Source organism: Crocodylus porosus, unplaced genomic scaffold, assembly GCF_001723895.1.
Source record: "Crocodylus porosus isolate Cpor-Errol unplaced genomic scaffold, CroPor_comp1, whole genome shotgun sequence".
NCBI lineage: Eukaryota > Metazoa > Chordata > Crocodylia > Crocodylidae > Crocodylus > Crocodylus porosus.
Window position 1 is genome coordinate 17,963,654 of NW_017728918.1, and position 13,025 is coordinate 17,976,678.

General features: G+C 45.9%; 1 protein-coding gene across 1 annotated transcript; it reads left to right on the forward strand.

Annotated features, from left to right (window-relative positions):
• Position 1: 1 nt before the first annotated feature.
• Positions 2 to 6,737, forward strand: LOC109312083 (retinol dehydrogenase 14-like; the record flags this gene model as incomplete). Its single annotated transcript, XM_019538133.1, has 2 exons — positions 2 to 199; positions 4,831 to 6,737. Coding segments are annotated over 2 exons (816 nt in total), but the record flags the coding sequence as incomplete, so codon positions are not given.
• Positions 6,738 to 13,025: the final 6,288 nt, after the last annotated feature.

Below are 13,025 nucleotides of genomic sequence, written 5' to 3' on the forward strand. Positions count from 1 at the left end.
GGCCGAGCTGCTGCGGCGCCGCGCGCGGGTCATCATGGGCTGCCGCGACCGCGCCCGGGCCGAGAGCGCCGCCCGCGACATCCTCGCCGAGCTGGGCCCCTGCGCCGCCGGCTCCGCCCACGACGGCGACCTGCTGGTGCGGGAGCTCGACCTGGCCTCGCTGCGCTCCGTGCGCCGCTTCTGCCACCGGGTGCTACAGGTATCACGTGTGTGTGACGTGTGTGTGTGCGTGCGTGTCAGTGCTGTGTGTCCCGCTGTACCACTTCGGGAGCGTAGAGCCACCAGTAAGTGTAGACTCGTGGCGCGGTACAGGTTACGTTCCTGGAAAAGGTGCTGTACGTCGAAACGGTGTAAGTTGAATCTGATTTTCCCGTAGGAACAGTGTTATAGTAGGGGGTTACGTTCCTGACCGAGGGCCTGATGCCCAACTTGTTATAGAAATGGCTGCGAACACCCTATATAAACCAACAGTTTGATCAACTATAAATGATATATGCTGTACGGTACAAAACTTTCTAAAGTGTACCGTATATAAATTGATTAAACAGGGCAATAAGTAACTAATCACACACAATTTTATGTAATCAGAAGGTGAAGGAACACCTTCATCGCGGTCATGGAATTCAGAAGGGCTTCTTTGAGGAGATTTTGGGGAGATGTAGGGCCACTTGATGGCTTTTTGAGAAACTGATCCAGGGATGTTTGTTTTGCTGCCCTCTTTTTCTCGTGAATTGCCCTGTAGTACCCTAAGTGTGAGGATCCAGCGCCATCAGTAATAACATGGATGTAAATGGTGGAGCGCCGCAAGTGCAAATCGCCATAAGTCGAAATGCCGTAAGTCAGGGATTGCCTGTAAATGTAGAGCAGCTACCCCCGCACAGTAATGTCCCCAGGGATGAAGTGTGGAATGACGCAATAAATGTAAACCTGCCTCCAGTACACAGTAACGATCCCAGGGTTAACTGGCTAATAGTGCAAGAAATGTAGACCTGTCACTTGTGCACAGTAATAGCCCCAGGGTTAATGGGTGAATGATGTGATAAATGTAGACCTGCTGCCAGTGCACAGTAGTGACCCCAGGGTCAACTGGAGAATGGTGCAAGAAATGTAGACTGGCTGCCTACACACAACAATGAACATATCCCAGTCACGCAGTAACCTTCCGTTTGGGAACACCAAGAGGGAACATGCTTTGCCTCACAACCCTGAGCACTGGTCTGCAGATTCACAGATTCAGACTATATCTCTCTGTCTCTGTCTCATGCTAGACAGTCTCTTCTTTCTCAAATGCTTAGCCATTACAGAGCTTGCATGCACCAGACCTTTTTATAGTCAAGGTGTTGAACCACTCAGGGAGATAGGTCTATTCTGAGTAAATACTCAGGCTATTAGGTAAATCCACGCTGCCCCTCCTGCCTTGTGGATCCTTAGCTTCACTTTCTCTGGGCTTCCCAACAGAAAGCAGAAGCTAAGTTGTCCATCCCGGTATCAGGGTCAGGGTGATACTTTATTACAAGCTTATGATTCCTGTGGCTCTAGGAATATCACGCAGAGAAGAACTATGTCCAGGTTATCTCTAAGAGCTCACCCCGTTAGCACCCAGGACAGCAGCAGAATCGACACACCTCATGGATCAGACCCTCTCTGGAGCAGAAACTCTCTCCTACTCCAGCACACAAGCTAAACTCAGACTCTTACATCTCAGAATCACCCCATCTTGCTCATCCAATCACTTCATGCTCCAGCCTGTTCATCATTAAGTTTTGTATCGAGCCTATGCTCGGACCATATACCGTCCAGTCAAATTTTTACTTGCCTCTTGCAGTCTGCAACAGTTCCCATCATCAAACTTTGTATCAAACACTTGCTCAGACCATGTCATGCCTGTGCACATGCTACCACACCTTTGCACATAGCCCCACACCATGTACTCAGCACTCAACAGGTAGATCCTAGCCACTACTCATGCTCCACAGCAAAACTAGGTTCCTTACATCAGCGAAGGTGAAGAGTTCAGTCTTGTTAGCAAGGTTCCCTCTAAGGTGCATGCGTGCACGGCCGCACACAAATAAAAGTCTGGCCACACACCAACTGCAATGAAAAGGGGAGGTGGGACCGAATCGGCGCGCTCACAGACCGAAGCAGCATGCTCACTGACTGCTACTCCTTGGAGGGAACATTGCTTGCTATAATAATCTTAATTGAATTGACTACTGCACATGTTCACTACAAGATTTTCCTCACTCAAACAGCAACTATAACTTGGTCAGGGTAGCTGTCCAGTGGATAAAAAATGCCTCTCATCAGGGTGAGCCAGTGTTCCTGTCGGGACTCAAAACTGGAGGTATGTGCCCCTCTGCTCGGGGTCAGACCTTTTATATTTGGAATCAGGAAGGAATTTTACCTCCTGGTCAGATTAGCAGGACTGTGGTGGGGTTTGCCTTCCTCTATAGGAGGGGGGTTGGCCTCTACCTAGGATCTCTTGAGCATATATTAACCTTTTACAGAAGCCAGCCAATGGCTGCCATGGGTTTCCCTGCTTTACCTGTGGCAGGTTATGTCTTGTGTTGGGTTAGGGTTGACAGTAGTTTTACAAAGAGTTTATATTATGGATTGTATAGGTCCTGATGTGAATTCTCTGGTAATTGAACACATCCAAGTCAATAAGGCTTCTAAAATGTGCACACACATCTCATGAACTCCTCCATCACACAAGAGGATCCTCGTGAAGTAAGGGCAGATTGATTGTTCCTAAACCAGAAGTAGTAGTTGCGCAAAAGAAAAAGATACCCCAAAAGAAGCTGAAGAAGAAGAAATTTACAGTTTGAGGGTAAATCTGACATAACACATGCGCATAAATAAAAAGAGAAGTTGGGGCAGGGCAGGTTAAGGTGTTATGTCTTGTGTTGTGTCAGGATGGACTGTGTAGTTATAATAAATTAGGCAGTAGAGTTGTGTAGGATGGTTTGGATAGGAATGATCCCTTTTCAGGCAGCGGGCTGGACTAGATGACCTCAGGAGGTCCCTTCAAGTCCTACTTCTCTATGATTCTGCATAATCAGGTCTGTGGGTACTCGATGCCACTTCTGTTGGCTGGCTACAGCTCTGTCCAGAGCCTAATCGGTGGACTGAGGGAGCGAGCACATCAGGAACATGTTTACCAAACATCTTTTATTTCCTGTTTTTTTAATCTGATGTGCTGCAAATCTTGCAAACCTCATGTGGAAGGTACTCGTTTAGGGAGATCATTAGAGAAAGCTTTGCTTGGCATCTGAACGACACAGTGCCCCAAAAGAGAGAGAAATATGTGTTCTGAAATGCAGAAAAGTAGAAAATAAACGCCCACTAGAAGTGCCACCCTACAAGAGACCTGACCCAAAAGGTTTCTCTTTTTGTCAAACAAGAGAAACAAAAAGTGAAAACAAGGAGAAAAATGCCCTAATCTTATCATTGGGTTGGACTGGATAGACACTTAAGCCCAGATGATTCTCTACCAAATTTCAGTGGCTCTCTGTGGAGGGTTTAAATATCTTCCTAAACTAACTGCAACCTGAAAATCAACTGCAAAATCAGGACTTCTGATTATTCAGAGAAAACCATGTCTGAACATATCTGTACAAAGGCAGCAGTTGAAAAAAACACAATTTCCCTCTGTTGACTAAGTCAATTTAAGTGATATCATTTCCTGAATGACACTATAACGGGTGACATATGGTGGGGTGTATGGCAGGGGAAGGTGGTGCTGATGTTGGTTTTATACCTTGTGTTATCTCCAAAATGGCCAAAATGATGGAGGGAGCAAAATGATTAAAATGGGTGGTTCTTGGAAACCGTTTTAGGGTTTCAGTGCATGTGAACTCAGATTGTTTCTATCCTTTGCTGAACTTGTGATTCTTTTTCTTTGAAGTTCTCTCTAGGGGAGAGGGAGGCTCCCAGAAAGACAGGATGGGGGAGAGCTCCCCTTTCCTGGCTTGCTTTCATTGCTGGGCTTGAGATACCAGAATTCAAAACTGACATCCATTTTTTTTTTTCTTTTTAAGCTCCCTGTACAAAGAGAAATCTGGCGTTGTAAATAGAGGGGTTTAGAAAGCTGTCGAAACTGTTTACAACAAAACACAGAGACATGGAAGCAAGTTCCAGAAGCTGAAAAGAATAGAAGTTTCAGCTTTTTTGAAAAGCTGTCAGTATTTCTGTCTGCAGCACCTGTTTACAATATCCTCCAGTCAGATTAATCTAGGATTTTAAAAGTCAGAAGTACAAAAACAGCCTTTGTAAGGGATATTTTAGTTCTTGCAAAAGAAGTACTCTAGTCTGTTGTTATAGGAAACCTTTTAAGTGGGCTTCTGTATTTGTATAGTGTTTGTTTGGCACATTGGGATTCTGATTCATAACTGGGGTTTCTAGGAGCCTACCGCATTATAAGTAAATACAAAAGCTTATAAATATATTGTTGTTTAAGCTTTAATGCTACTTCTGGGTTATATCCTACTTGCTTATTTGAAAGTGTTTCCTAAAAACCAGTTTTTTGCAGGAAAAACTTCTGGAAAGTCAGTTGATCCTGTGTTTTTCATTTTCAAAGCAAATGCAATTCCTCCATTATATTTGTATCCAATAGTTTCCTGTTGACAATAGAGTAGAAATGTGCAATTTACTTTATTCCTTCCCTCCCACACAAAAAAAATCTCATTAAAGTAACTATGAATCAGAAAATTTCATTCTAGAAGTTCAAAAATTGCTCTGTTCCTTTGTAAGAAGATCACTAAATTAATTTTTAAAAGCATGTTGCAGCATGGCTTGATAATCTGAACGATTGTTTTTCCTCTTTTAAAGGAAGAGCCAAGACTGGATGTTCTAATCAATAACGCGGGAATATTCCAATGTCCGTACACGAAGACAGAAGATGGTTTTGAGATGCAATTTGGTGTTAATCACCTGGGTCATTTCTTGCTCACCAACCTCCTCCTTGGCCTTCTCAAAAGTTCTGCCCCAAGCAGGGTTGTGGTTGTTTCTTCCAAGCTTTACAAATACGGAGAGATAAACTTTGACGATTTGAACAGCGAAATGAATTACAATAAAAGTTTTTGCTACTCTCGGAGTAAGCTGGCTAATATACTGTTCACCAAGGAGCTAGCCCGCCGATTGGAAGGCACAGGAGTCACAGTAAATGCACTTCACCCTGGTATTTGCAGAACCAATCTGGGTAGGCACGTGAATGTTCCTTTGTTGGCCAAGCCTCTGCTCAGTTTTGTGTCATGGGCTTTCTTCAAAACCCCATTGGAAGGAGCCCAGACTTCCATTTATTTAGCTTCCTCTCCTGATGTAGAAAGTGTATCAGGGAAATATTTTGGTAACTGCAAAGAGGAGGAGTTGCTGCCTAAAGCCACAGATGACTTGGTTGCAAGGAAACTATGGGATATCAGTGAAGTGATGGTTGGACTATTAAAATAAGTAATTAGGGGGCAGGTAGTTACAGAATGGAATGCATATCACTGAAATCTTACAGCCTTGATGCTTCCTGCAGCAATATATTCCCCCTTTCAGTGGTGTGCAATAAAAATTACTTTCAAATCTGCAAGTATAGTTAATATGAATAATGTATACAGAAGCTCTATTTTAAGATAGAGAATATTATTTTGAAGGTATCTATTCAAAAGAAATACAGAGCTAGAGTCTGAGATTTTGAATATATTTCTTCATTAAATCTCTTCTGTATTTAACTTATACTGTACATAACAATAATACAAAAACCTCTCCTGTGTGATATATACACAGGGGAGAACTGATTGTATATGCTTATTGTGATAGACTACTTGAAATCAAAATTGACAATGCAGGATGTGGCTTTTGCTATTTTTTGTGTTATGAAATGATAAAAACCCTCTTCTCATATGGAGAACAGTGCTATCTTTTAGCCATTCTGACTGAAAGATTTCACTGGTGAGTTGTTGGCACTCTGTTCTGATACTCTAGGCCACCGAATACTGCTTTATAGCACAAAGATTCCTTTCCAGAACTAAATGCTTCATTGGTTGCCCGAACAAGAACCGTGTTGCGTTCAACTTCAGTTCTGGGGCAAAAGTCACAGGTCTCAAAAATACCCTAGTTGGAGTAGTTTTGCACCTGGCATTCACTTAATATTGTATTTTTATTATATAATAAGGACAATCTTATTTGGCTTAATTCTGCCTTGTGGTGTTGTGTACATAAGTCCCAATTCTGCAATAAACCATGTGGTGGTAGATGATGCAGCATTGATTTCAGCAGGGCTTTGCATGAGTGAAGTGTGCAGTGAGGTTAATTGTAGGTTTAAGGTCTAAGGTCAGCCTCAGAGGTCTCTGCTTGTAAATATTCTGTGCATACTGTTATTTCATACTCTAAAGAAATGTGGATAAGGCTCAGTCGAATATGGACAATGAGTCTTTTGGCAAAATGCACACTGACTGACGAGGCGATTCAGCAGCACTGATGCGTACACTAAAAATATCATCCAGAAACTTGTGCACACTGGAAGCTCCATAACTAGCAACTCCTCCTTTGTAGGCCTCTGGAGCCTCTACTATGCAGATGTAAAAGAGTGAACATAGGCCAAAATAAATAAATGGAGATTACATGAAAATGTCTCATTTTTAAAATTAAAAAAGATTCTTGTTGTTTTTGGTGTATTCTTTTTAAATTCTAATTTACTGCTAATTAATGGTAAAATTTAATGAGTATAAATAAAATGCTGATACAAGGTTTTATTTTCTCAAAGAGAAATCTTTTAAAAATCTTGATTCAGACCTACATCTATACATCCATAAATGGATTTGGTTCTGTGCTTGGGCTAACAGCAAGGTGCTTTATATTCCTTCCCCAGGTCACTTAGAGTGTAGATGTTCTAGCCTAGGGGTGGCCAACCTGTGGCATGGGTGCCACAAAATGCTTGGGCAGCCTCCGTGCGTCATGGCCAGCAGGTTGGGGAAAAGACAGGCAGCACAGTAGCCAATATAGGAGGGAGCAGAAAGTGAAGCGTCAGATCAGGCAGGGAGCACAGAGCAGGGAACAGAAAGCTGAGTAGTAGCGTAGGGAAGAGATAGGAGTGACATTTGGAAAGGGTCAGGAGCTAATTTGATATATGCCTGCCAGAAAGTTTGGCCCCCACTGTTCTAGCTCATGTTCACTATTTGTCCAAACTTGCGTCCCTTCCCATTGTGTTCACTTGGTGCCACACTCCTTTTTAGAAACAGGGTGCACTTCCTCTGCACATCAGACACAGTAGAGTAGTCGTGCGTCCGTGAGGCAGACAGCATTCTAGGTCATAAATGAATGGAGGGGAGAACTGATTGTTAAGCTTCTGTCACAATAATGGTTGGTTTGTGTGGCTCACTCCCAGTCCACTGGAGTAGAGGTGATGTGGGATTAAACTGTACTCTGAACATTCAACTCGTATCTGCCTTGAGCTAATGCAAAGGTGCATCCTGTACACAGGATATATAGACATAGAGAACTAACTGGTGTTTGACCTATAAAGTAATATTTTATTGCGTATATACATACTCCCATTGAAGTGCCACCTCCTCTGGAATGCAAGGCATTGACATGCTATTATATACATGTTTTAAAAAGGAATATATTGAGTTCTCCAAAGAGCAAAACCTTTGTTTTTTAAGGTCTTGCCTAAAGGAGCTGACAGTACAATAAATAGAATTTACCTTTATATTTTATTGCTTTACTGCTAACATCTTGAAACCAGTGTGTATGTATTGTAGGAGAGCTCTAGATCCCTGTCAGATCGTAGTGTGGCAAGGACCATGCCACACTAGCCTTGCCCATGTTGTTATGGAAGTACCTGCAGTTCTTTCAGGGACTGAATTACTGGCACATGACACAGGGACATATAGAACAGTAAAGGTGTGGAGGTAAGAAGCTATAAGTATCAGATACATCTGGTAGGGTACAATTTCTTGAACAGTTATGCTTTGTAATCTTACAGATTGCTTTATCTTTCAGAACTTAGGAAAGCCCTGTCTATGTTGCATTGCCCAGAGAATAAAGGGCCAGGGCTCAGCCCAGGCACCATGTTGGCCACCTGAATTGGAGGGAGATACACCCAGTTGACCTGCAGCCCCTACAAAGCCAGCAGACTGTGCTAGGGTGGGTGTCCAGGGCAAGCATCTGTGGATCAGCATTGCCCTTCAATTATGACCATGTGGGGACAGGGGTTTTTGTTATGTTTTTTTATTCAATTTGAGTTGCATGGAGAGTTTGTTAGGATGAGGAAGAGGACTTGTGGGTTTGATGGGACAGCCCACTGCCCCATGGAGGAGAGAGAGAGAGCAATGGGAGTGAGTCTGCAGGGGGAAGAGGGCAATGTGGGAAAAGATTTTTTGCCAGCACAGGCCCCAAATGTTTGGGAAGTTTGCAAAGCATAGCTACAATGGGTGAGGAAGAGATGATGTCCTTAGTGAGTGCTGGGGAAGCAGGAGTTGAGAGGTAGGGTGGAGGTTTTGGAGCGTCTTTGGGGAGCTTTATGAATTTTATTATAAGTCCTCAGCCTTCTTTGTATAGGGTGGCATATTCATAAATAAACATTTTGAGGAGGCACACGATCACATGAATCCTGATAGTTCAGTCTAGTTATTCTAAACCCTGCTGTATGTAGTTCCTCAACTGCAGGACCATCTTTCCTGCACAGAGCAGTTGCTTAGCTGTTGTTTCTGCCAATGAAATGGCCATTTGTTTGCCTTTTTATTTGTGTCCTATCTCTTCTAGGGGAACATGGCTTATGTACATACTCAAAAAAGTGGGGGGGGGGGGGTTCCTAATAAACTGTCACCAGCTTGCCTTGACTAAGATGTCCAAACTATCATCTGAAAACTTACAGATTCATAGATGTTAGGCTCAGAAGGGACCTCAACAGATTGAGTCTGACTCCCTGCCTGGGCAGGAAAGAGCGCTGGGGTCAGATGACTCTGGCCAGATGCCTATCCAGCCTTCTCTTAAAGACCCCCAAGGTAGGGGAGAGCACCTCCCTTGGAAGCCCATTCCAAATTTTGGCCACCCTTACCGTGAAGAAATTTTTCCTGATATCTAGCCTAAATCTCCTGTCTGTCAACTTCTTGCAAAAGTGTGCTGATGTCCCTTTTGTACCCAAGTAGGACAGGTACAGTGGCATCTGCAGCACAAGCCCTCTCCAACTGTATCCATATAAACTGTTCAGAGCAGTTCAGACCCCATGGCCATTCAGACCTCACTGTCTGGTCAGACTGCCAATACTTACTGTTGTTTCTATGATGTGATAATAACTTCAGTTGTTAGCATAATGAAGAAGAGGCCAGGACCCTAGAGTGAAGAGTGTTATATAAATACAAAACAAAAAGGTTTTATTGTAACTGAACTAAGCTGGATTTGAATCAAAAGCGGTGTTGGATTCCACAGCTCATAATTGACTCTTAGAACCATTCAACTGCATACAACCGAAAAGCAGGTAAACTTCCTCCCCTGACTAATCCCTGCTCATTATTAAAACTAGTGAGGGCACTAAATGCTGCTGAGGGGTAAAAGGAATATAGAGTATAGCAGGAACCAGGGATTCTGGGCTGGGTCCAGCACAACTACAAAGATACATTAGGTTCCAGTACAGTACAAATCATAATAGAGGCCTCAGCAGAGACTGATGCCCTGTGGTGACATGTTAAAATAACACGATAAGCAGGGATCCAAGTTTTCTGTGTTCCATGGGAAAACAGAGAAAATACAGATTTCCAACTTTACTTGAGAAAAACATGGATTTCCTGTTTTAATGGAGAAACACGCAGCTTTTGCACTTTTGCAGTGAGCTCTCTGCAGGCTGGTAGAGTTCAAGTCTGCTGGGAGCTGGGGGGAGCAGGAGGAAGGTGGTTAGGTAGGGAGCACCATATGTGTGTATGTGCACATGGCTGCCAGGCAGCCTGAGGAGCAGTTCCCACTGGTAAGTTTGGTGGAGATGGGAGGTAGAGTTGAGGGCCCCCATAGGGAGGGAGGGAGGGAGTTGGGCATGCGCTGGCGCCCGGGACTGGAATGCACGGCCGCAGCCCCAGCAGGGAGCAGGACGCAGCCGTGGTGGCACAACTGATTCATAGATTCATAGGTGTAGGGTAGGAAGGGACCTTGTAGACTTTCTAGTTCGACCCCTTGCCCTGAGCAGGAGAGAAAAGTGGACTCAAATGACCCCACCCAGGTAATCATCAAGCCTCCTCTTAAACACTGCCAGGGTAGGAGCCAGCACCACTTCCCTTGGTAGTTGGTTCCAGATCTTAGCTGCCCTGACTGCGAAGTAGTGCCTTTTAATGTCTAATTTAAACCTACTCTGTAACAACTTATGGCCATTATTCCTTGTTACTTTGGGAGGTGTTCAGGGGAACAAGGTCTCTCCCAAACCCCGCTGGTCCCCCCTAGTAAGTTTATAGATGGCCACCAGGTCCCCCCTCAGCCTTCTCTTGTGAAGGCCGAACAGGTTCAGGTCCTGTAGCCTCTCCTCATAGGGTCTGCCCTGCTGTCCCCGGATCATGCAAGTGGCCCTCCTCTGGACCCTCTTAACACTGTCCACATCCCTCCTGAAGTGTGGCACCCAGAATTGGATGCAGTACTCCAGCTGCAGCCTGACCAGTGTCGCATAGAGGGGGAGCACCACCTCTTTGGCCCTGCTTGTGATGCACCTGTGGATATAGGACAAGGTACGGTTAGCCCTACTGACCATGTTCTCGCATTGTCGGCCCATGATCTCTTTCTGCCACCATGCTCACAAGAAGGGAGTTCCTCAGCCTATAGGTATGCTGCTGGTTCCTACTGCCCAAGTGCAGCACCCTGCACTTGTCACTATTGAATCCCATCCTATTTTCATTTGCCCACCCTTGTAACCTGTCCAGGTCCTACTGTAATCTGTCCTTCTAGCATGCCCACCTCACCCCAAATCTTGGTGTTGTCTGCGAATTTAAACAGGCTGCTCTTCACCCCATCATCCAAGTTGCTAATAAAGAAATTGAACAATGCGGGCCCTGGGGGACCCCACTGCCCACTTCCCTCCACGTCGAATATGACCCATCCACCACCACTCTCTGAGTATGACCCCTCAGCCAATCTGCAATCCATCTGACTGTAGGTATCAATGCCACAGTCACCTAGCTTTTTAATGAGAATGGGGTGGGAGACAGTGTCAAAGGCCTTGCTGAAGTCCAGAAAGACTTCATCCACCGCAACACCTGCGTCCAATGATTTTGTGACATGATCGTAGAAGGCAATCAGGTTGGTCTGACAGGACCTGCCCCTTATGAAACCATGCTGGTTGCCCTTGAGCATCATCCCTGCTGCTGGCCCTTCACAGATGTGCTTGATAATCTTCTCAAAGAGCTTCCCCAGGATTGAAGTAAGACTAATGGGCCTATAGTTGCCTGGGTCCTTCCTCTTCCCTTTTTTAAAGATGGAGACCACGCTGGCCCTCTTCCAGTTGTCCGGCACCTGGCCAGAGCACCACGAGTGCTCGTAAAGCTGTGCCAGGGGCCCGCAATAACCCCTGCTAATTCCCTGGCTGACGGGGAGGTGGGGCTGGCTCCCTGCCACTGCACATGCTCCAAGGGGGGGCAGGGAGGACTCATGCCCCCCAGATCTGCAGACTGTGAACTTGGGCTCTTCAGTCTGCTGCCCTCCCTTGGGGCATCTGTGGCCCAGTGGGTGGGACCTGGCACAGGGCTGGGCAGGGAAGTTCCTGGCAGCTGCAAGACCCACATCACTCTGGTGAGGTGTCCCCCGCCCATGCAGCAGCAGGGGCAACAGCATGGGGTTGTGCTCTTCACTGCTGCTGAGTGGGTAGGAGGCACAGCGCTAGGGCAGCACAGGGTTTGCAGCAGCTTCCGTGTCTAACCCCGCTTTGCCCTGCTGTGCCAGGTCCCACCCACTGGGCCACAGAGGCCCCAAGGGAGGGCAGCAGGGTGCAGAGCCTGCAGCAAGCCCACACCTGCCCCCCCATGGGCTCCGCTACAGCCATGCCATCCATGGGGGACAGGGAGCTGGGCCTCACTCTGCCCAGCTGGAGCAGCTGCCACCTCCTGCAGGAGTCAGCTGGGACTTGGGAGCAACTGCAGGGGAAGCAAGGGGCTGTGGACCTGGGTCCCTGGCCCCATAGCCCTGGCAGCTGAGGGCCCCCTCTGGCAGGGGGTTGTGTGTGGGGGGTGAAGGGCACCAGCAGGACTGGGGAGCTGTAGGAGGGAGTGAAGGACACCAGCAAGGCTGGGAAGCTGTGGTGGAGGGGGGAAGTGAGGGGCACTGCAGGGCCAGGGTCTTGGGGGTGAGGGGCACCGGCAGGGCCAGGGGTTTGTGGCTTGGGAGAAAGGGGCCTGGCAGGGGGAGCTCTGATTTTCCATGATAAAAAACCTAAAATCAAACACCAAAACATATAGGTATTTAGAATCCATTTTATTATAGTGATTGAGGCATTGGTAGGCTTCCAAAGTGCTTTACAATTGTAAACATTTCAATGAAACATTGTTTTCAATTGATACACCCACACAGCTTTCCTTCACTTTCTGCTGGAAAACAGTGCGTAACTCAATTCTGCATAAAGGGAACCCACTTTACAATCTAACAGATAGGGATGCATTCCAGGACCTCGACTGTACTGACCCCCAGACCCATTTCTACCACTTTTACAAGAAAATTTTGGTACTCACCAACAGCAGACAACACACACAAGCACAGGGCATTATCACAATGAGGATGGGGGATTACAGACTACAGAAACACGTGTTGCAGACAACAAGCAAGGAGCACTGATCCACACAGGAAACTATATTTTGGTGTGTGTCACTCCCACAATGCACTGCACAAAGCAGCTGACTGCAGGCTTCCACCACACTGATTGGGTAAGAGTGAATCTACCTCTCATATAATGAATTTTTGGGTCACTGCATAAGAGCTAATTCGTACATACAGAACCCTCATAAAGTGAGAGAAAACCTGTACGTGTGTGTGTGTGTGTGTGTGTGTGTGTGTGTGTGTGTGTGTGTGTGTGT